Source organism: Castor canadensis, chromosome 3, assembly GCF_047511655.1.
Source record: "Castor canadensis chromosome 3, mCasCan1.hap1v2, whole genome shotgun sequence".
NCBI classification, from domain to species: domain Eukaryota; kingdom Metazoa; phylum Chordata; class Mammalia; order Rodentia; family Castoridae; genus Castor; species Castor canadensis.
In genome coordinates, this window is record NC_133388.1 from 33462552 (window position 1) to 33485214 (window position 22663).

The following is a 22663-nucleotide window of genomic DNA, read 5'->3' on the forward strand; positions in this document are numbered from 1 at the left end:
ATTTGGCAAACTAATCTTTGAGCCAGCAACCTTTTATCCTTTTATTTAGTTGAGTTCTGTGAATTCATATTGTTAGTGTTTTCAAGTGTGGTTTTATGCTTTTTTTTTTTTTTTTTCTTTTAGAAATTTAGATATTGTTATTTCTGGTACTATTTTAGAAATAGTCCATTTTTATATTCCTTCCTTAATACAGGATATAGCCTGTTCTAATTCTAGAATAGAATAGGTGAGTAATTTCTACTAACACACACACACATATATATTTTATTTATTTATTTATTTATTGCGGTACTGGGGTTTGAACTCAGGGCCTCATGCTTGCCAGGCAGTTGCTCTTACTGCTTGAACCACTCCTCCAGCCATGTAATTTTTTTTTTTTTTTTGAGACAGGGTCTGTGTAGGCCAAGTTGGTCTTAAACTCAAGATCTTCCTGCCTCAGCCTTCTCAGTGCTGGAATTATAGGTGTGCATCACCACATCTAGCTTTCACCCATAATTTCTATATCCTTGACTAATGTATTTGGAATATTGGTTTCCTTGAAAATAGTTATAAGACAGTAAGGAGATCTTATTTATATGTCATTGTATAGTTAGAAAGATGTGAAATAGTCCTGAAAGAATGTGAAATGTAATCTTAGAACTTTACATGTTGCTTTAATTACATTGTCTACTTCAGTGTTAATTTTAATCAAATATGTCAGGTATTTTCACAACTAATGTGGTTTCTTGCATATCTGAAAAGCATTTGCTATACCTATTGTTATTTCTCTGTTTTGTTGGTATTTAGTTCTCTTTTATAATACAACTCTTAAAATTGAAAGTAAAACAGCAAAAACAGTCTGTATAAGAATCAGGCAAATAAAGAAATGAACTGAAACACATTATTGACAAAAAATACAATTTGCAAATTACATCTGAGGTTGTTTTGTTAGAGCATCTATTGGAAATGCAATTCATGTGTTGTTGTGTTGTGTGTGTGTGTGTGTGTGTGTGTGTGTGTTTTGCAGTGGGGGGCGTTTGAACTCAGGGCCTCTGGCTTGCCTCAAAATCTCCAACGTCTGAGTTACACCTCCAGTCCTTTGTTTTGTGTTTTTTTAAAATTCATTATCTGAAAGTAGATAACCATGCAAAACAACTTTTTAATGCATCTCAGTTTTTAATTCATTTTTTCCTTTAAGACATATAAGCCTTTCCTTATATGAAAACTCAAAAGTAATAGTACTTACAATTAATAGTAAATGAAAAACCCAATGTTGAAGTAATTAAATGTAAAACAGTGAAATTATGGTGTGACTAGTTTGTTTTTTTTTTTTGTGGCAGGGTTTCCACACATGCTAGGCAATCACCCTATTACTAAGCTATGGTGTGATTGCTTAGTATAATGACACAGCACTGAAGGACCTTTGAGAGCAAGCACTGTATCATATATTTGTGTTTAGCACACATAATAAAAGGAGTCTTTCTTCTGATAAAAAGAAAATCATTTGGAGCAAATGTTCCTCATTCTGGTAAAAACTGATTTTTAAAAACAAAGTTATTTAGCTAAAATATTTTCTAAAAAGTGGACTTTAGAGTTAGGCAGCCTGATTTATTTCATTATTATTTTTAATGCGAGCCCCTCCATTTAGTAGTTTTGAGATCTTGGAAGTCACTTGCATTCCCCATGACTCAGTTTTCCTAGTTGTGTAATGAGACTATTAATGGTTCATTTTATAAGGGGTGTTGTCAGGATTAAATGAAATGCTCCACAGAAAGAAAATTTGCCATGGTTTTTGGCAAATAGTGCCCAGTAATGTTAGCTGCTACTAGTCTTATTCAGGAACATTATTGCATTGTCTGTGGTGAAGTTATTTAGCTTGTTAAAACAGATGTGTGCATATTTAGATTCTATTAAATATGTGTGATCACTTAAAATACACTACAAAAATTACTTTTGAATAAAAATCCTAAGAAATTTTACATTCAGATACTTAATTTTAATTCCTATAAAAATAGGGAAGACATTCATTAATTCATTCAATCAGTCATTTTTTAAAATAAATAGTTTACTGATACCTATTATTTACTTGGCAGTATAGTAGGTGCTTAGGAAAATGGAACAAACTCGCTGACTACTTTAACCTGTTTATAGGCTAGTAGAGAAAATCATCACTGAATTTTACAGTGTTTTAAAAAATATTTGTTAAAAAATGCTTTTGCACTAAATCATTCTTGGTGGTGGGGTTTGAACTCAGGGCCCCATGCTGGCTGGTAAGTGGCTACTGCTTGAGCTACACCAGTAGCCCTTTTTGCTTTAGGTTATTTTTTAGATAGGGTCTCATTTTTTTGCCTCAGGGTCTGGCCTCAGACTCTAATCCTCCTGTGTAGTTGGGATGATACCGGCATGCCACCATGCCTTGCTTCATTGAATGAGATGGTGTTTCACTAACTTTTCCCCCCAGGCTGACCTCAAACTTCCTTTTTTTTTGGTGCTGGGAATTGAATACAGGACATTGAGCATGCTGAGCACACATTCTACCACTGAGCTGTATGTCCACCTCCTAGATCATTCTTAAAACAATAAATTTTTAATTTGTTTCCTGGAAGTATATAATTTTTGGTGGATTGACCATGTATTTTTATCATTGCATCCAGTTACCACAACACTATGATATCTGTAATCATTCCTGTTTTGCAAGTAAGGAAATTGAGGTTCAATTACAAAACTCACTCCAAATCTCATTTTTTTGATTGATTGATTGATTTTTGCTGGGGATCAAACCCAGGGCCTTATATATGTTAGTACGTGCTTTACTATGAGCTACATCCTCAGGCCCCTACTAAATTAAGAAATACCTGCTACCATTCTTCTTCATATATGTCAACAAGGTTCATATTCTCTAGTAGAAGACTTTACCCATTATTTTGTATTGAGGTTTGTGACTGTTTCCCCACTTGATTGGGAACTTTTTTAGAGCTGTGACTGATTTTTTTTTTTTATTGCCTACCTGGCAACTAGACTTTATTAAGTACCTATATGTGATAGTACCTGTCACATATAGGTACTTAATAAATATTAGTCGAGTAGCAAGTGAGTTTTATAGAATATTAGAAGTAGAAGGGATTTTAGAGCTTGTGGAAATCATATAGACACTAGAATTTCTAAAAATAGAATAGATTTCTTACATATGGTTGTAGCTTTTTATTTTGAATCTGAAGGACACTAAAAAAAACTACTACCGTCTGTCACATTCTCTGAAAAAGAAGTCATTTTAACCTCAAAGTAGAAAGGACAATCTTATAGAAAGCACAGTTGGTAACTTTACACTCATTATTTTGTCATGTCTGGCACCTGTTTGGGGACTAGATTTCAGGAACCACTATTTAATTCAGTCCTCTCCTTTTAGAGATGATAAAATTGAGCCCAGAGATGTATCAAAGTTCTTACAGCAAGGCAGAATGATAACTGAGTTTGGGAACCAAACTCCCACTCTAAAATCTTGATCCTATCTCCTCCATTTTCATTACATGAGAATATGTGGCACAGAAGATTAGGCACAAAGAATCTGTGACTTAACCAAGATTCTGTAGCTCTTAAGAAAAGAAAAGTTTATATGCCTGTAATCCCATTACGTGGAAGGCTGAAGCAGGAGGATTTACCTGGCTACTTAACGATAACAAAATCCTGTCTCAAAAAAACCAAACAAACAAAAAACTGGAATGTGAATCCACATTATCCAACTCCATTTTTAGTGAAAGCTGTGTATTTACTTCTGTGTACCTTAAGAGACTATCAGTTTCCAATCATCTATAGAGGTAGTGCTGTAAATGGTTGAAATTAAAAAGAGTTGTCTATATTTAGGATTTCCTTTCCTTGAAAATTTCAGATTTGAGGCTTAAGCAACTTCTTCCAGGAAAGACTGGCAGTGCTTCTGTTGTTGCAACCCGAGATCTTGACACATATCCATAGATTGGAATATTGGTGGGGCAGCAGTGAAAGAGACAGTGGAGGATATGAAAAGTGAATTGAGTGTTTACCTGTTAACTTTCCCTTCCTGTTTTTGGTTAGTTGAAAAATAGTTGACTGCCTTTAAAATTTTAGTCCTTTAAAATTTTATCTTGGTAAAAATAAAGCATTTGAAATCTTAGGTGAATGGGACAAAACATTTTCTTAATTATAAAATATGTGTCAAAATGTTAATGATGGTGAAACTTAGGGGTATTTTTTTTTCTTTTTGTGCATTTTCCAAGTTGTATTTATGAGTTTGTTATTTTTTCATAACAAATTACCAAATTTAGTAGCTTAATGCATTATTTATTTATTTATTTTGGTGGCACTGGGGTTTGAAAGCATGGCCTCATGCTTGCTAGGCAGGCATTCTTAACTACTTGAGCCACTCCACCAGCCCTTAAAGCATTGCTTATTTTGCTCATGTACCTGCAGTCTGGTCAAGACTCTTTTGATGGGGATGCTGTTAACATGTAACCTGAGCTGGAATAGCTGGAAGGTTGGGGTGACATAGTGACTGAATACTGTAATCATTTGAAGGCTTGCTCTTTCATCTGTCTAGTGGCTACTGTTGGCTGTTGGCCAGAGTACCTACACTACACCTCTTCTGGTGGTTGCTTGGCTTTTTCATAGCATGATGGCTGAATTCCAAGAGAGAGCATTGCAGGAGAGGAAGGCAAAGGGGATGGTCTAGTTGACTTAGTTTTAGAAGTCACATAGTGGACTTTATTCTATTGGTTTAGGTAGTTATTATAAAGATCTACCCAGGTTTTGAGGAGAAAGAAGAGAATATAAACCCTACTACTTGAAGGAAGGAATATCAACATTACCTTGTAAGATGAGCATATGAAATGGAATCTACTGTTGTAGCCATTTTTTAAAAAATGTATTGTGGGTTTTTTTGTTTGTTTGTTTGTTTGTTTTTTGGTGCTACTGGGGTTTGAACTTAAGACCTCATACTTACTAGGCAGGTGCTCTTACCGCTTGAGCCACTCTTCCAGTCCTTTTCCATTTGTATTACTTTTAAGATAAAGAATATAAATAGTATGTATTATGTGAAAAAGGAATATTTGCAGGAAATTGTGATGTGGGTCTGATAAGAATTTGATGTGCTCTTGCCTAGTAGAGTACAGTTTTGAAAATAAGATGCCAGTATTAATATTCTCTTGAGGAACAGAACTAATTTATCTATCTATCTATCTATCTATCATGTCTGTTCTATCTAGTTATACTTACTGAGTTATAAAAGGGGACTTATTAGATTGGCTTACTTGATTGGCCCTCTGCACACTGGACAGCCAGAGAATCCAGTAGTGGCTCAGTCCAAGAAGCCAGAAGCTCATAATAAGGAAGACCCATTATGCAACCTCAGTCTGAGGCTGAAGGCCTGGAAGCCCCCTGGCACTGGTGTGAGTGAAGAACGTTGAAGCTGGAATCTGATGTCCATGGCACTTGCTCAGGAAGAATGGAACTTGGAGCTGTTGACTGGCTTCCTCCTTCCACCTTTTGTTCCATCCAGGCCCCCATCCTATTGGATGGTACAAAAGAGGGAGCAGGTTTTTTCTCCTTTAGTTGCTGTCACACATACTTATGATCTCTGGAAAATCCTCCATGGATTTTTCTCCACAGTAAAGTACTCAGAAGTGTACTTTACTGATCTCCTAGGTAGTTTTCAATATTGACATTCAAGATTGACCATCACAATATCTAAATAGAAAGAAAGAAATAGATTTTAAATTTTCTTTTGTATCAACAGAGCAGTACTGCTGTAATCAAAAGTAGAGACAAAAGTTTATAACCAAGATGAGATACAAGATTTATACCTTGGGGATTTCCTTCTGTCCTTCTTTCCCTCCCTCCTTCCCTCCCTGCTTCCCTCCTTCCTTCCTTCCTTCCTTCCCTCCCTCCCTTTTTTTGAGAGCATGCTCCTTGGTTTAAAGTCTACTTGAGTTTTCTTCCCCTGTTTTAATAATTTGAGAATTATTTTGGAAATAAGTCTCAAATTAGAAACTTATTTAAATTTGAAAAACTGACATCAGTTTAATCATTACATACATCAAGTTTGTTTTATCTGTTTTGCTTCCTTTAAGAAAAAACACGGATTTTTTTTAGGACTGAACAATCTTAACTGTTAAATTTCTGGCAGTTAAAATTTTCCAGTGGTTCAAGAAAACTTACATAGTTGTAGAGTATTTGATTGTCTTATTGATCATATTTACCAATGATATAAGTTGCTTGTGACAGGTTTGAAAATAGCAAATACCCAATTTGTATATAATGTTATATTTTTAGATAATTTTCTAAACATTATATGAAAAATAGGTTCTAGAAAACATCTCATCTCTTAGACCCAGAAAATTTTCTTGCTGTCTAGATGCTTTCTCATTCCTAAGTGATTTAAGTCAATGAGTATAATTTAGCAGAGTTGGCCCAGCACTATTTCTCTAATACTCAAAGGTAGATAGATGTTCTACAGTGGAAAATAACTGAACCATCTATTGTGACAACAGAAGTAATTTTAGAGGTTTGCTAACTCTCACTGTGAATGGTCAGAATTAACTGATTTTGTGAAACCCTTTATTTTAGTTCAAAAGGTACAGTAATTAGTAAACTGGTTTTTTTGTTTTGTGTTGTGATTCTGGTGATGAACCCAGGACCTCATGCTTTCTATACTTTACTACTGAGTTACACACCCAGCCCTAAGCTGTTGTTTTGTTTTTATTTTGCATTTAAAAACCAGATAAGATGTTTTACAGTAGGCATAGATTGAGAATAGTGATTATTGGTAATGTACAATATCATATCAAATAACAAATAATAGGCATATGAATGCAAATATATATATAAAACCTTAAACATTTAACATGGCTTGTTTTTTGTTTTAAGCATTTGTTTTTAGCTTACTTTTGTAGAGTAGATTAATTGCTGATAATACCTTTTTCCCATCTATTGAATACTTTTGACTCCATTCTACAAGGCCTGCACCTGAATGAATAAAAATTTCTTAAATATGTACATATACTATTCTTTGAATCAGAACAAGAAAAACTCCTGAAACACAATAGGAATTGCAAATATGGGGATGAGGGTGTGGCTCAAGTGGTAGAGTGCCTGTCTAGCAAGTGGGAGGTCCTGATTCAAATCTAAGTGCTGGTAAAAAAGTACAAATATGGTGAATGTTTAGTCCAACACTTTATGTAATCCATGAAAGGAGGTAAATGATAAGGACCCTGTAAAAATACATGATTATGTAAAGATGATGATTATGGTAATGATGATGATTTGTGGTGGTGAGGTTTGAACCCAGGGCCTTGTGCATGCTAAGTTGCTGTACCATTGAGCAACACCCCCCAGACCTAAAGATTATTTTAAAATGCAAAATGGGTTTTTTGGGAGACATAAATTACACTGTATTGGGGGTTAAGTGCTGCTCTTACTTACCATTACTTTTTTTCTTTTTTTTTTTTTTTTTTTGGTGGAACAGGGGTTTGAACTCAGGGCTTTGTGCTTGAAAGCAGGAACTCTACTGCTGGAGCAAAGCCTCCAGTCCATTTTGTTCTGGTTATTTTGGAGATGAGGGTCTCACGAACTGTTTGCTCAGGCTGGCCTCAAACCTCCCAATCTCAGCCTCCCAACTAGCTGGGATTAGAGGTATTAGCCACTGGCACCTGGCTTACTTAACATTACTTTCTGATGAGATTCCTATTTGTAAAATTGTAATGATTTTGACTTTAAAATTATCCCACATGTGTTCTATCTAGTAGTCAATCCTGGATCTGGGTAGAGTTTTATCCATTATCTCAGTTCTCAAAGTTCCTATTACGCTAATTAGTACCAAATTCATACTTACACAGGTTGAGTCCAGTAGTTCAAAGACATCTTTATGAGGTCATTTTCTGACAGTTGGAGAAGAAAAACAAACAAACAATATAATGGGGTTTGGCCTGTCTGCTTTGGAGGCAGGGCTCTTGATCAGAGAGGAAAGGTTTCTCTTTCTCAGAAATTTTGTTTTTGGAGGCTTTCTATCTCCAGACTATCTTGTTGCTTCTGCTGCCCCCAATACAGACCTGGGGACTACATGAAGAGAAAACAGAGTAAAAAAATACCCAAGGATTTTCCACACTTTCTCTGAGCTTTTAGGAGTTCCTTTTTCTGGCCTTGAGCAGAACTAGAGGGTTTCTCCTCCCTGCCTGCATCATAGTGTTCACTTCTTGGTTCTGGGTTGTATTGAGTTCAAGGTAGAGGATACTGGAGGGGGAAAAAATTCTAAGTGCAGAGTTGATGCCTGATAATTGGAATTCTAGATGTTTGCTTTTCAGTCTTCAAATAGCTGTTCATGCATTCTGTACGAGTTTTTAAAGTTTAGTGGAAGATAAAGGGAGGTATGTATTATTTCATATTACCAAACTGGAAGTCTTTCCAACATTTTTGTTTTAACTTATTTTGAAATTATTTTAGATTCATAGGAAGTTATAATAGAGGACAGAGAAGTCCTATGTCCCCTTTACCTAGTTCCCCACAATGGTTTACATGGCTGTAGGATAATGCCCAAACCAGGATATTAACATTAGCACCAGTTTTTATTATGAAACCTCTCAAATAAACAAGAATGTTGACAGAATGCTGTGTTGGACTTCTAAAAATTCCCCACTGATAATTCAGTAAGTTTTTATATTTCTCATACTTGTTTTATATGTATTCTAGTATGTATGTATTCTCTTTTATATGGACTACTTGAAAATAGCTTGCAGACATCCTAATTCAGTCCTCTATACTTCATCATCTATCATGTAAGAAAAAAAATCATACTTTAATAAACATTTTAGCTGGTGGACTGGCTCAAATGATAGAGCACCTGCCTAGCAAGCATGAAGCCCAGAATTCAAGCCCCAACAGCCCCTGCAAAGAAAACATTATAAATTTGTTTCTATATAACCTCAATATTATAATCATACCTATGAAAATTAACAATATGAGAAATGTTACAGATAGGAGTCTTAATGTTCCAGGGCATTCTTTTGAAGTATGTTGATCTTTTGAAGGCTTATGTTATTGTTCAGGGAAGTTACCCTCTTGATGCTATGCTCTTGATGATTATTTTGAGCCTTTAGACTCTGACCATGTATGCAGTTTAGAGCCTAGGTTGCTCCTTAGTTTCTGTACTCAGTTGTATTTTCTTCCCTCAGCATAGTCTTCTCACAAGTCCCTGAGAATAGCCTTCATCAGGATATTGCAACTTTGTCAGATTAATTTAGGGCTAGCATGTGATTTTGTTTTTAATTATTAGTCAGGAGTAGAGTTTCTGATATAGTGATATATAACGGTTGTATCTAACTTAAAGCAATTGAAAACCTGTTCAGGCTTTGTAGCTTGAACAAAGAGAGGTTTGTTTTTCTTACATAAGTTTGGAAGTAGGCAGTTGCTCATGTTGTTTCAGCAGCCCAACATTGTTGAGGCCTCTATTTTTGTGATTTGTTTGCCTTTCATGGTACTAAGAAGGTGGCTCCAGCCTTCTACCTACACTCAAGGAGCAAGGCAAAAGGGATGCCAAGCCTGTTTTCTTATTACAGTTTCCAGAAAGTCACTTTGGATGTATTATGGGTCAAAATTGGGTCATATGTTCACCTCTAGCAGGTTTTAGCCTTTTGGCTTCTATAGTGAGTGAGAAGCAAGGAGGAAGGAAGGATTCAGGAATGACTTTTTGGATAGTCAATTAATAGCATCTGTCTAGTTATATGACTGTATTCATTTAACTTCTAAATTGCTGGGCTAGGGGCATGGCTGAAGTGGTAGAATGCCTAGCAAGTACAAGGGCCTGAGTTTGAACTCTAGTACCACCACCACCACCAAAAAAAGCCTTTCTAAATTGTATTCATTTTACTTTAGTGTGATGTTCAACATATAGGTGCTTTATTTTACTTAGGTGTCATAGAAAACAAAGGCATTAAGAATAGTAAAAGAATTTTAAGTTTAGTTACAAATGTGAGCTTTTGGTAATGAAAAGTAAAATTTGGCTTGAATTTTGACAACTTGGACAAGTAATTAAACTTGTAAGTTTCCCTTTCCTCATCTCTGAAATGAGTTAATAATACCTGACTTTTAGGGTAATTGTGAAGTGTGAAGGAGATAATTTGCTGAAGTACCTAATATAGTATCTGCTGCATTACAGGTAGTAAAATGGAAGATACTATTATTATAATTGGTGGGTGGATATTGTGATAGAATGGAAGAGAATTGTCTCCATAGTGGACAAATTAGGTTTGATTCCTAGTTCCACTACACTTGATGTATGGTTTTAAGGCAAATCAGCAAATCTCTCTGAGATAGTTTATTAAAGTAGTGTTTATCGCTTAGGATCATTAGAAGGATTAGAGATTATGTATAGTGCAACATTTCATGGGCGCTCCGTAAAAGGCATGACTCTGCTAATTTTAGTCATTATTTCTGTATTTTGAAATCCTTATAATAGAGAATTAGTCATCGAATTTACTTTAGAAATTTATGTGAGTTATGTATTCGTATGAGAGGGCTGTTGATTAGTAGCGAATTTTTTTTTTATCTGCTTAAAAAAATAGCTGCAGGAGCTGGATTCTACTGGGTCTTTTTCTTTTTTTGGTGGTACTGGGATTTGAACTTAGGGCCTCATGCTTGCTAAGCAGGTGCTCTACCACTTGAGTTATTCTGCCCTGCCTCCAGAAACTGGATTTCTAGATTTGAATTATGAGGTCTCTTTCTACCATGTGTTGTATTCTTTTTTTTTTTTTTTTCCCCCTTTTGGTAGTACTAGGGATTGAACTCTGGGCCTCATTTTTAATCTTAGATTTTATTAATGTGCATAATGTTTATCATTGTACATAATGAATTCCTCAAGTGCTTTTGGCACTAACCTTCCAGATTTGTACTTCTGTTCCTCCTCATGTATGCTTCCCAAGTAGCTGGAATGACAGGTATGCACTACCACACCCAGCTTTTTATTGGTATAGATGAGGGGTCTTTTGAACCTTTTGCCTGGACTGGCCTTGAACCACGATCTTACTGATCTCTGTCTTGAATAGCTAGGATTACAGGTGTGAGCCACCTTGCCTGACTTGTTTTTGTTTGTTTGTTTGTTTGTTTGTTTGTTTGTTTTGATACAGAATCTTGCTATGTACATAGCCTGGCCATAAACACTCAATTCTCTTGCCTCAGCCTCTTGAGTACTGGGATTACATGGGTGTTCCACCTACCTCAGTTCTTTGGTTATTTTATTTTAAAAATTTCTTTTTGTTAGTATATGTGAATTGTACAAAGTGAGGGACTTCATTATGATTTTTTCAATAATACCTATAATATATTTTTGGTAGTACTGGGATTTGAACTCAGGTCTGCAAACTGGCTACACAGGTGCTCTACCGCTTGAGCCACTCCACTAGCCCTTTTTTGTGTTAGGTATTTTTGAGATAGGGTCTTTGAACTATTTGCCCAGTCCTCCAACTGAGATTTTTCTGATCTCTGCCTCCTGAGTAACTAGGATTACAGGCATGAGCCACTGGCATCCAACTCCCTAATGTATTTTGATCATATTCACTGCCTCTGTTACTTTTTTATCCCTCCTTCTGTATTCTTCTCCCCTCCCCCATTTTTTAAATGTAATCCTAGCTACTTGGGAGGCTGAGATTGGGGAGAATCATGGTTTGAGTACACTGGGACAAATAGTTCTCAAGACCCCATCTCCAAAATAGACACAGCAAAATGGACTAGTGGTGTGACTCAAGTGGTGGAGCACTTGCTTTTCAAGCATAGAGCCTAGGTTCAAACCATAGTCCCCACAATGTTTTTAAAGATGAGTTTCATCATGTCCTTTTCATATGTACACACACATGATCATATTCTCCCCTCATCCAATTTTAAGCAGTGACTATTTAATTATATGATTTTAAAGTCATTTTTTCATGTATATATTTCCCTATCTATAACATAAGCTTTTGCCCACCCTATGAAATGAAAAGACAAGTATAAAACAGAGGTCAGTGGTATTATGTGTGATACATATAAGATCATGCAGTTCGAAAGTGGCAGTCATGTTTTTAGCACAGGTATTCTGACTTGAAGTCCAATAGTCTACCTACCATTTTGTAGCTATATTATAACTAATAACTATAGCTATTGATGTTAAGATACAGGGCAAAAGAACTGTAGAACAAAAAGTGTATGTAGAATATAAAGTGTTAGTATTTGATGACGATGGTACCATAGCCTTCTCTAAAAGTAAAAAAAAAAAGAAAAAGCCTTTGAATTCCACTCCTTTCTCAAACAGGTTAATGGGGAAGATTAAGGAAGATTTTGAAATAATTTAAAAAATAAGCAAGAGGAAGAATGGATTCTGAGAGATGAAGGAGAATACTAATACAAATGATAGAAATAACAGACAGCTCGAAAAAGTGTCTTCCTAGATGCTAAAATACAGGAAGACATAAGCAGAAATGGAAATATCAGAGAATAGAAATGTTGTTAATCAGTGGATTGTTGTATTTAAGAAAGCTTTTTTTCATCTTTGAGGTGTGTGTGTGTGTGACTCTCTTAAGGTGATTATTGATATGATATCTACACCCCATATGTAGATTTGAATCTATTCTCCTAATAGGCTGTTATTAGCTCTAGATGATTCTAGGGCTCACAAAGGTGTCCTAGTCATACAAGGACTTTTCAGACTAAAACTAAATTCTGAGACCTGAATTAGAGTTGAATTAATGGCTAGAAGTCATGTAAACTATGTAGCAAATTAACTACATTGTTATATTGACATGTATAAATTGGGAAAAAAGATGTCATATCGCTTGGTGGTTTTATTGGTTTAGAAATGATCTCCTGTCTTTTTTTTATTCTATTCAACAAGTTTTAAGACTTTTTGTCAAGGAGTAAGTACATTCAAAAGCAGAATATAAGAGTTGGGAACTAGTTAGTTGGTAAAGATAATGGGATTTTTTTCTATATATCTGTTCTATATTTTCACATTCAGATATAAGATCTTTTATTCCTTTAAATTTGATTTTTTTCTATTTTTAGTTTCTGGCAGTGGAGAAGAGAATGGCTAGCTTCATGATTGAAAGTTCCTATCCTTTCAGAAAATGAAAAGAATTCTAGTAGTGCATTTATTTTTGTTCTTAGCTTCTCTTTTTTTCTTTTTTTTTTTTTTTTGAGACAGGGTTTTGGTTAGTAGCCCAGCTGGCCTTGAACTTGTGCCACTACACCTAACTCATTTATTTTAGTTCTTTTTTTTTTTTTTTTGCCGTACTAGTAAATTTTTTCTAGTAAACTTTTGCCAAATTTCTTTTCTGGTATAGTACAATCATTGAAAGTTTTAAGATATTTCTGACTTTTTATAAAAAAAAAATATTTCCTGGATTGGAGGTGTGGCTTAAGCGGTAGAGTGCCTGCTTTGCAAGTGCAAAGTCTTGAATCTGAATCCCAGTCCCACCAAAAAAACAAAAAACAAAAAACCCGAATCTTAAAAAGAGTATTTCCTTACAAAGAACTTAGTTTTTACAAGGAAAGGTTTTTCCTGAATTTTAACTTGAGTGGTAAGTGTTCTCTTGTTAGAATTTAACAAAACACCTGATAGATTGTGTTGTATCTTTCCTTTGACTTCTTCCAGTCTCAGTGACTTAAAAATTCACTGAAATACCTTTGTGGGTTGGTAGATAATTAAAGGTCTTTATGGTCTTTAGACTTCACTATTTCGAACAAAATTTGAATTTTCTGTACTTCTATTGTGTTTGTTTTCCAGTCAGAATTTCCTAATAGTATTCAGTTAATACTAAGGAATTTTCTTCTAGAGATCAGGCAGCCTAAGAGAGTTACTCAAAATCTTTTTCTTTGTGGTATGTGCTTACCAGGCAGAGTAGCCACTGTATTTCAGTAAGAGAATCTATTGCCAAAACACCCACTGAGAGCAGAAAACTGACCTACTTAATGCTGACAAGTTAAAAAAAATTTGGAGTTGTAGCAGCATTGGATCTTCTTTTTTCTCTGGTGGTGGATTGGGTGGGGGTAGAAAAGAGGATGAGAAAGGATACTGAACTACTGCAAGTCATTAAGTCGTACAGTAAATGAATATTCAATTACCTGCAATTGATTTGATTAAAAACTATTCATTTGATGCAACTCAAAGGCCTCTAAAATGTAGTAGTTCTTCTTAAAGCACTTTTAAAAAAAACAGGAGATTCCTAGGACTCTCGTTGTAATAAGTCTAGAAAAGCCCCCTAAAAACCTTTCCATTCATTGTTTCATCAGTACACTATACTTCAGAATTTATAGATATTGAAACAAAAAGAATGGTTGAAATACTTAATTGTAGCAAGTGATTGTAGGCTTTACTTTTATTAAAGTCATTATTTGATAAATCACCATTGTCCCACTAATTTTTTTTTATTTCAACATCACTAGCATTTAAGTTTTAGAACTGTGCCATTAAAAACAGAAGCCACTAGCCATATGTGGCTATTTAAGTTTAAATTAATTAAAACTGTGTAAAATTAAAACTCTAGTACTTCAGTCAAACCAGCCACATTTCAAGTACTCGTTAGCTAGTGGCTACTGTATTGGACAACACAAATAAACAGTATGTTCATCGTTGCAGAAAGTTCTGTCGGATAGAATTGTTCTAAAGGCACCCCCATTCTATTATACTTTACTTCAGGGGTTTTCAGTGTTACCACTATTGACATTTTGGGTCAGATAATTCTTCGTTGTGGATAGCTGTCCTTGTAGGATGTTTCGCAGTATCCCCGGCCACTGTCCACTATCCACTGGCAGAATCCACCTGGCCAAGATGACCAAAAATGTCTACAGACATTACCAGTGTGTTAGTAAGCTCTTTGCTACTATAACAAATACCTGAGATAATCAATCAGGTAAAGAGAAAAGGTTTATTTTGCTTCATAGTTCTAGAAGTTTCAGTCCATGATCCATTAATTGGTCCCGTTGCTTTGGGCCTGTGGTGAGGCATTACTTTATAGTGGCAGAACATGGCAAATCACTCACCTTATGGCTGAGAAGCAAAAAAGAGAAGAGGAAGGAACTGGGGTCCTTAGGTTCTATCCCTGGCACTTGTACTACATCCTCTCTACCTTCCCACCCCCCCAAAAAAAGTTTAGAACAAGACTTTACTACATGGACCATTAGGGGACATTAAAAATCCAAATTCTATCAGCCAGATATCCCCAGAGGAGCAAAATTGATCCTGTTTGAGGATCCTGTTTGTTGTAGAGATTCAGATTTCATCTCCTGACAGGCAGGATAGCAAAGTCATATAATAAAGGGTTATTCATAAGGAATATGAGGAATTACCCTGATCAATTTTGCACAGAGTCTACTGTTCTTTTCTGAACCTTACAGCCCTTTCTTCCCAATTATTATTCCCTCTTCTCTGTTTTGTGTCCATTGTTGTTATTTTAAATAATCCATGGTTATTTAATTTTACCCATGTTTCCTCTTTTCTCTGTTCTTGATTGCTTAATGTGTAATCATACTTCCATCTAGAATTATTTTCTTTCTTTATTGACAGCTCCTTTCTTTTAGTGTGAGTCTATTGGTAATAAATGTTCTGTTTTGTCTGAAAGCATTTTTTATTTTTCCTTTGTTTTTGAAGGATATTTTCATTGGGCATAGAATCCCATGTTGCCTGTTACTTTCTTTTACCACTTTAAATATATCATTCTAGCATATCCTAACCCCATTGTTTTTGTTACAGAAGCAATATTTTTTTTGTCTTCAGTAATATACTAGGTACTTTCTTTGTAGTTAAGATGCCTGAGGTTCATAACTTGGTATTAGTCTTCTGTTAAGTTTGTAATATCTCTTCTGATAGTGTTTCTGCCTCACTATTTCACTCATTTTTTTTTCTTATGATTCTGGGTGTCTGTTAAATCTTTCTGTGAGCCCCATATGTCTCTCATGTTCTTTTCTGTACTTTCCATCTTTGTTTCCCCTCTGTGCTTCAAGTGGATGTTTTCTACTGACCTGTTTTCTGATTTATTTAATGTCTAGTATATTGTTAAAGGCATTGATTGCTAACTTTACAGTATGTATTTTTTAGATGCAAAATTCCAATTTAATTATTTTTGTTTAATAGATTCCAATTCTCTGGTGAAATTCTCATTTATCACCTATTTTCCTGAACATATTAGTCATAGTTATTTTAAAATGTGTTTGATAATTGTAGTATTTGGATTATCTTTTGATATTTTTCTACTGTCTGCTTTTTCTCCTGTCAGTTTGGTCTTTTCCTAACTTTCCCTGGCTACTTTAAAAATGAATGTCAGACTTTATGTGTGAGAAATGATAGAAGCACTTGATGATGATACTGTTCTTTAGAGAGAATTTCATTTTCTTCAGAGGGTAGTGAAAAGTAGAAGCAGATGACCTTGATCCATTATAGGCTTGGGATGACTTGAGGCTTTGTTTTAGGCTTCTCAAGGGCTGGTTTAAATCCAATTTCCACTTACTTAAAGAATGTTGCCCTTCAGAGGTATCAAATGGAATCCTGGGGTGTTTGCCAGGGCCTTTCCTTTTTACCAGGCCTTGAACTCTTAATTTTTTTCTTTTCTTGTTTCTGAGACAACCAAAAAAGTTCTACTTACCTTTTTTGCTTTAAAATAAGCGGTTTGCTTGATTCTTGGCCTTTTGCCTCCATAGAGGTTAGAATTCAGTAAATACCCTAAAGACTAAAGTAGTATAGTGTGCCAGAGTTACTTTACTGTGATTGTCTTTTCTTTGGAATTTTAGCCCCTCAAATTCTGCCTGTCTTGAATAGCTCTGAACTGTAATTTCTGTCTCTGTAGCCCCATGAGATTGCTAGAAGCTCTCATCTGCAGCTAGTTGTCCCAGGAAGAAAATGCAGTGGAGAATGTCAGGCTTATATCTGTATTTCCTTTTTCTCTGGTGTTTTGGCCTCTCACATCCCAATTGCTTTCTTTGTTTATTTGGTTTTAAACCCAGTTTTTATAGTTTTTCTTACCAGAAGAATTGATCTGATAAAAGCTACTCTATAACTGAAAATGGATGTTCTAACTTATTAAACAATATTATTGATAACTTATGCCAAAATAACATCAACAGTTTTAAGGATACATTAATCATTAACATAATGCACAATGATCCTGCCCTCAAGCAATTTATATTCTTGTTGGGAAGAGAGGTGTTAAATGCATATTTATTTAAAATTGTGATAAACGGTAAGGGATAAGTATAAGCTGTTATGAGCCTGTTTATTTATTAGTGGTACTAGGGCTTGAACTTAGAGCCTTGTGCTTGCTAGGTAGGTACTTTACCTCTTGAGCCATGCCACTGACCCTTTTTGCCTTAGTTATTTTTTGAATAGGGTCTTGCTTTTTTGCCCAGGTGGGCCTGGACTATGATCCTCCTATTTAACTTCTTGCTCACCTAAGATGACAAGCATGCACCACCACTCCCAGCTTTTTATTGGTTGAGATGGGGTCTCCTGAACTTTTTGCCCAGGTTGGCCTTGCATTGTGAGTTGATCTCCATTTCCTGAGTAGCTAGGATTACAGGTATGAGCCACTGTTCCTGATACCTTTACAATTTTATTTGGCTTAACTGAACTCCTGATTTGCCCATCTTCTATCTTATGCCTTTCATTAATGGTAATTCCATTCTTCTAATTGTTTAGGCCATGACCCTGGAGTCTTCCTTCACTCTTCACTTTCTCTCACCCTGAGCTCCTAGGCAAGCACTCCTATCACTTGAGCCACTCTACCGTCCCTCACTTTGTAGAATACTACCACTTTGCAAGGGTCTTGGCAAATGATTGTGAATGTTGTTAATTTACTCATTTTGTGATTTCTATTGCAGATCAGCTCCAGATGTGGTGTCTGCTGGAGGTAGGGGCACAAATAGAAGGTGGATCATATCTCTGACCTATCTACATTGCTGTCATTCTGGTTCAAGCCACTATCAACTCTCATCTGGATTAGTTTAATAGCTTCCTATTGATTCCCTGACTTATGAGCTGTTTACAGTATAGTGGCCAGAGTGATTCTATAAAAATATAGATCTCATTTTCCTCTTCTCAGAACCCTCCAGTGGTTTTCATGTTATTAGTCCAAGCACTTGCAATTGCCTGTGAAAACTTATTAGCACTTTGGCTTCCTCTCTAATCTTATTTGCTATCCACATGTCACTTAGTAAGTTGTAGCCTCTATCTCCTTGCTATACCTCTAACACTGAATATCCATCAGCCTCTGGACCTCTGCACTTCTGTTCCTTCCACCTTGAGTGCTCAAAACTTGGGCTTGCCTTCCTGCTACTCACTACTATCAGATCAGTCTCTGAGTGGAGACTTCCTCACCACTTTATTTAAAAGAGCCTCCTCCTTTCTACCTCCTCTCTATCATAACACTTTTCCTCCTTAACTTGTTTGATTTTTCTTCACACCTCACGATATACATTTATTTCTTTATTGTTTTGATAATGCTCCTGAATATGATGCATCCATTATCAGGGTAGAGGCTTCATTTCATTCTCTGCCATATTTTCCTTGTCTACCACAGCATTTGTCCTATAATTGGTTCTCAATACAAAATTTGTTAAATGAATGAACATATGTCTTTTGTTTTAAATGACAACTTTTTTTGAACAAAGTCCATGTAGAAAAGTCATTCTAATATTAAAAAGTAGCACTTAGATGCTTTTGTCTGATAGAAGAGGAGGAGATATTAATCTTTTTGAGATAGACTTTTGAATGAGATTTAGAAATGTGTGTTGCCTGATAGTTCTAGTAGGTGAATTAATAATTGGGTAAGATGCTTTATGTAAAAGGCAAACATACATGGCTCCTTTGCCAGTTGATCCTGGAGAGAAGTCTTTTTATTTTTTTTTAGCCTACTCTTTGGATGTGGTTATAATTTTTTTTTTGAGACAGGGTATCCCAGGCTGGCTTTCAACTTGCTATGTAGCCTACTCAGTCCTTGAACTATCCATTCTTCTGCCTTAGCCTTGCAAGTGCTGGTATTTTAGGTATAGTGTTACCATACCTGGCACAATTTGTTGTTCTTGTTTTGTTTTTTGAGGCAAGATCTTGCTATGTATCTCAGGCTCACATCCCATGATTTTTTAAAATAGACTTTATTTTAAAGAACAATTGTAGGTCCACAGCAAAATTGAATGGAAGTAGGTAGAGAGAGTTCCCATATTTCGTCTGACCCCACATATGCACAACTTTCTGTCATCTTCCAGCATCCATCATTGTTACCCAAAGTCCATAGTTTATATTCAGGTTAACTTTTAGTGTATATATTCTGTGGGTCTGGACAAACATGTAATAACATGTTCTGCCATTATAGTGTTATACAGAATAATTTCGTTTTGCTGTTTGTGTTCATGCCTCCTTATCCCTGGTTCTTGAAATACATTTAATCCTTTTCCTGTCTCCATAGTTCTGCCTTTTCCATTATGTTATAAAGTTGCCATCGTACAGTGGGTAGTCATCCCAGGTTGGCATTTTTCACTCAGTATTCTGCATTTAAGGTTCCTCCATGTCTTTTTGTGGTTTGAAGGCTCATTTTCTTTTAGTGCTGAATATTATTCTGCTTTCTAGATGTGCCAGTTTTATTTATCCATTCACCTGCTGAAGGAGACCTGCATTGCTTCCAAGTTTTGTCAATTTTGAATATAGGTATATGAAAAACTGTGTAAGTTTTTGTGTGAACATAGGTTTTCAGCTCATTTGGGTAAATACTAAGGAGCCTAATTGTTGAATTATATGAGAAGAGTATACTTAGTTTTATAAGAAACTGCCAAGCTGTCTTCAAAAGTGACTACCATTTTTCATTCCCTCCAGCAGTGAATGAGAGTTTGTTTCCCTTTGCTCCACATATCCTTAGCAGCATTTGGTGTTGTCTGTGTTTTGGATTTGACCATTCCAGTAGGTGTGTAGCGGTATTTAATTGTTTCAACTTCTGTCTTCTTATATTAATTTTTTTTTTTGGTGCTACTGGGTTTTGAATTGGGGCTTCACACTTGCTAGGCAGGCACTCTACCACTTGAGCCACTCTGCATGCCCCTGTTTTCTCCTTTCTTAATGATCTATTATGATGATTATAGTTTAGTATGCTTACTTGCCATCTGTATGTATTTATTCATTTTTTTCTCTGTGTATATTAATTATATAAAATGAGAGCTTTCATTTTGACATTTCTATACATGCATGTGAGCATATTCACCCTCTTCTATAACTCTTACCTCTCTTCCCCTCTACTTTTTAATTTTCTTACAAATTTTTATGTGGGCTTCATTATGACCTTTTCATATTCCATATAATATACTTCGCTCATTCTTAAATTGAGTTGTTAGTTTTCTTGTTGTTTTAGTTTTTTGGTGTATACATTAGGTAACAGTTCTTTATCATATATCTTTTGCAAATGTTTTCCCTCAATCTGTGCCTTGTCATCTGATCCTTCCTTCCTTTCTTTTTCTTTCTCTCTCTTTCTTATCTGTGTATGTATGTATGTATCTATATTTTTGTAATGCGGGGGATCAAACCCAGGGCCTTGTACATGCAAAGAACTTGCTCTGCCACTAAGCTATATCCCTAGGCCTTCTTATTTTTTCACAGTATCTTTTGTGGAGTAGAAGTTTTTAATTTTAATGAAGTCTAGCTTATCAATTATCTGTTTCATGAACTGTGCCTTCAGTTGTTGCCATACCCAAAGTCATCAAGACTTTCTTCTATGTAATCTTCCAGGAATTTTATAGTTTCACATTTTATATTTAGGTCTATGATCTATTTTGAGTTAATTTTGTGAAGGGTTTAAGTATCTAAATTATTTTTTCTTTCTTTTTTAAAATGTGGGTGGTCAGTGGCCCCTCATTTTACTTTTTTAAAGAATATTTTTGTATTGTACTGCTAAAATCAACCCCTTTAAGAAACACCTAGACTTGTCAGACATATATTACTTCTAAATGCAGATATTATTGTGGACTGTATTTTAATGTAGCTCAGTGGTAGATCATGTGCTTATTACATGCATGAAGCCTTGGATTACATCCCTAGCATCACACACACACACACAATGCAGGTGTGATAGGAATGTTACTATTATTGAAGAATTGAGATTCTAAAGACAGCAGTAGTGACAATTTAACTTTTTGTATTCATAAATTCCAGGTATGAATAACCATAATCATTCTTCAGTAGTATTGATAGATCTAGACTTATACTACTTGCTGGTCAAATATTTGAGTGCTTGCTGTGGACAAAACTCAGTGGTTCATGTAGTAGGAGGTTCATAGAGATGAACTCTGCCTACAACAGAGAAAGCACTAAGTAACACAGGTGAAATATAGTCAAAGTGGCAGGGAAAATAGAGGAGGTAGCAAAGTATTACTTTGAACAAGAGGTAAGATTTGAGCATGATAGAGATGGCAAAGAAGAGAATTCCAGGTAGAGGGAGCTATATGGGTGACGAAAAAAGACAGTGTTTATAGGACTACCAGTAGTATAACTTCACCTTGACTGGGGAGAAGGAACCTAATAAGTGGGAATACTTTATATTCTGTGCCAATTACTTTGAATTTATTTCTTATTTAAACAATTTTATAATCTAAGCTTTATTATTCCTTTTTTTATAATGAAGAGTTGAGACTCCAAAGTAAGTTGTCTAATGTCTCCTACTGCTGAAACTGTAATTAAATTCAAGTTTGTGTTATTATTATGCTATCAATGTTTATTAGGGATTGAAACAACTTTGTGAACAATGAAATACTATCCAAGAGAATGAATAAATTACAACTATAACACTAGAAGTCAATCTCATAAACATAATATTGAGTGGAGAAATCCTAGATAACAAAATAATACTGCATTAGTCTTTTAAAAAAATTCAAAGCCAGCCAAAACCCACCCATGATATTAGAAGTTAGGATAGTGGTGTTTTGGTAGGGGTAAAGGGAAGGTGCTTGGAAGAGGGAATTAAAGGGGGTTCCTGAGCACTACTAATGTTCTCTTCTTGCTCTGGCTGCCAGTTACCTAAGTGTCCTTTGGGGAAAGTAATTGAGCTGTACACTTACTGTGTACTTTTTTCTACTATGTTATACCCAAGTTTTGTTGAAGAAAGACTTTCTAATGTAAATCTGTTACTAGCAACATTTGTAGTGCCTTTTTCATAAAGATAAATTCCTTTTTTGGAGGTGGGAGCAGATGTGGGCAATTAAGCTTCCTTTTATTAGCCATCTCTATGTAACTCATCTCACATCCCTGTTTATCTTGTTGCCTTTTTTCTTAGAGCTAATTTTGTGTGCAGGTGTACCATTTCTCTGGTGGTAGTGGAGTTTGAACTCAGGCAGGCTCTTGAGCCCACTTGCTGGGCCATGCCCCAGTCCTTTTTTAATATTTTTTAGGTAGGGTCTCTTGTTTTTGTCTGGGGCTGGCCTGCAGTTCTACTACTTAAGGCCTCCTGTGCAGCTGGCCTCTATGTCTTGCTTTGTTGATATGGGGTCTTGCTAACTTTTTGTCTTGGCTGACCTTGAATTACAAGCCTCCTGAATTCCATCTCCTCAGTAGCTAGGGTTACAGGCATGAGTCCCCTGGGCCTGGTCTCCAGTTGTACTTTTTTAAGAAGTTTGTAAAGTATTATTAAGTAAATGAGTGAATAGCCTCAGTTATTGTAAATGCTTATTC

The 22663-nt window shown here is 35.5% G+C and overlaps 1 protein-coding gene across 15 annotated transcripts in view; it reads left to right on the forward strand.

Moving 5' to 3' along the window:
* Nucleotides 1-22663, forward strand: part of Numb (NUMB endocytic adaptor protein) — a 137815-nt gene that overhangs the window by 29802 nt on the left and 85350 nt on the right. For 3 of the 15 annotated variants that reach the window (XM_074067597.1, XM_074067602.1, XM_074067598.1), the window contains exon 2: nucleotides 17839-17867. The exons of 11 other annotated variants lie outside the window; for them this stretch is intronic. In XM_074067597.1, coding sequence (XP_073923698.1) covers nucleotides 17850-17867 — 18 coding nt within the window. In that variant the 5' untranslated portion in view covers nucleotides 17839-17849. Of the gene's footprint in view, nucleotides 1-17838; nucleotides 17887-22663 lie in introns of those variants that run through there. One more of the 15 variants, XM_074067606.1, reaches the window with a different exon arrangement.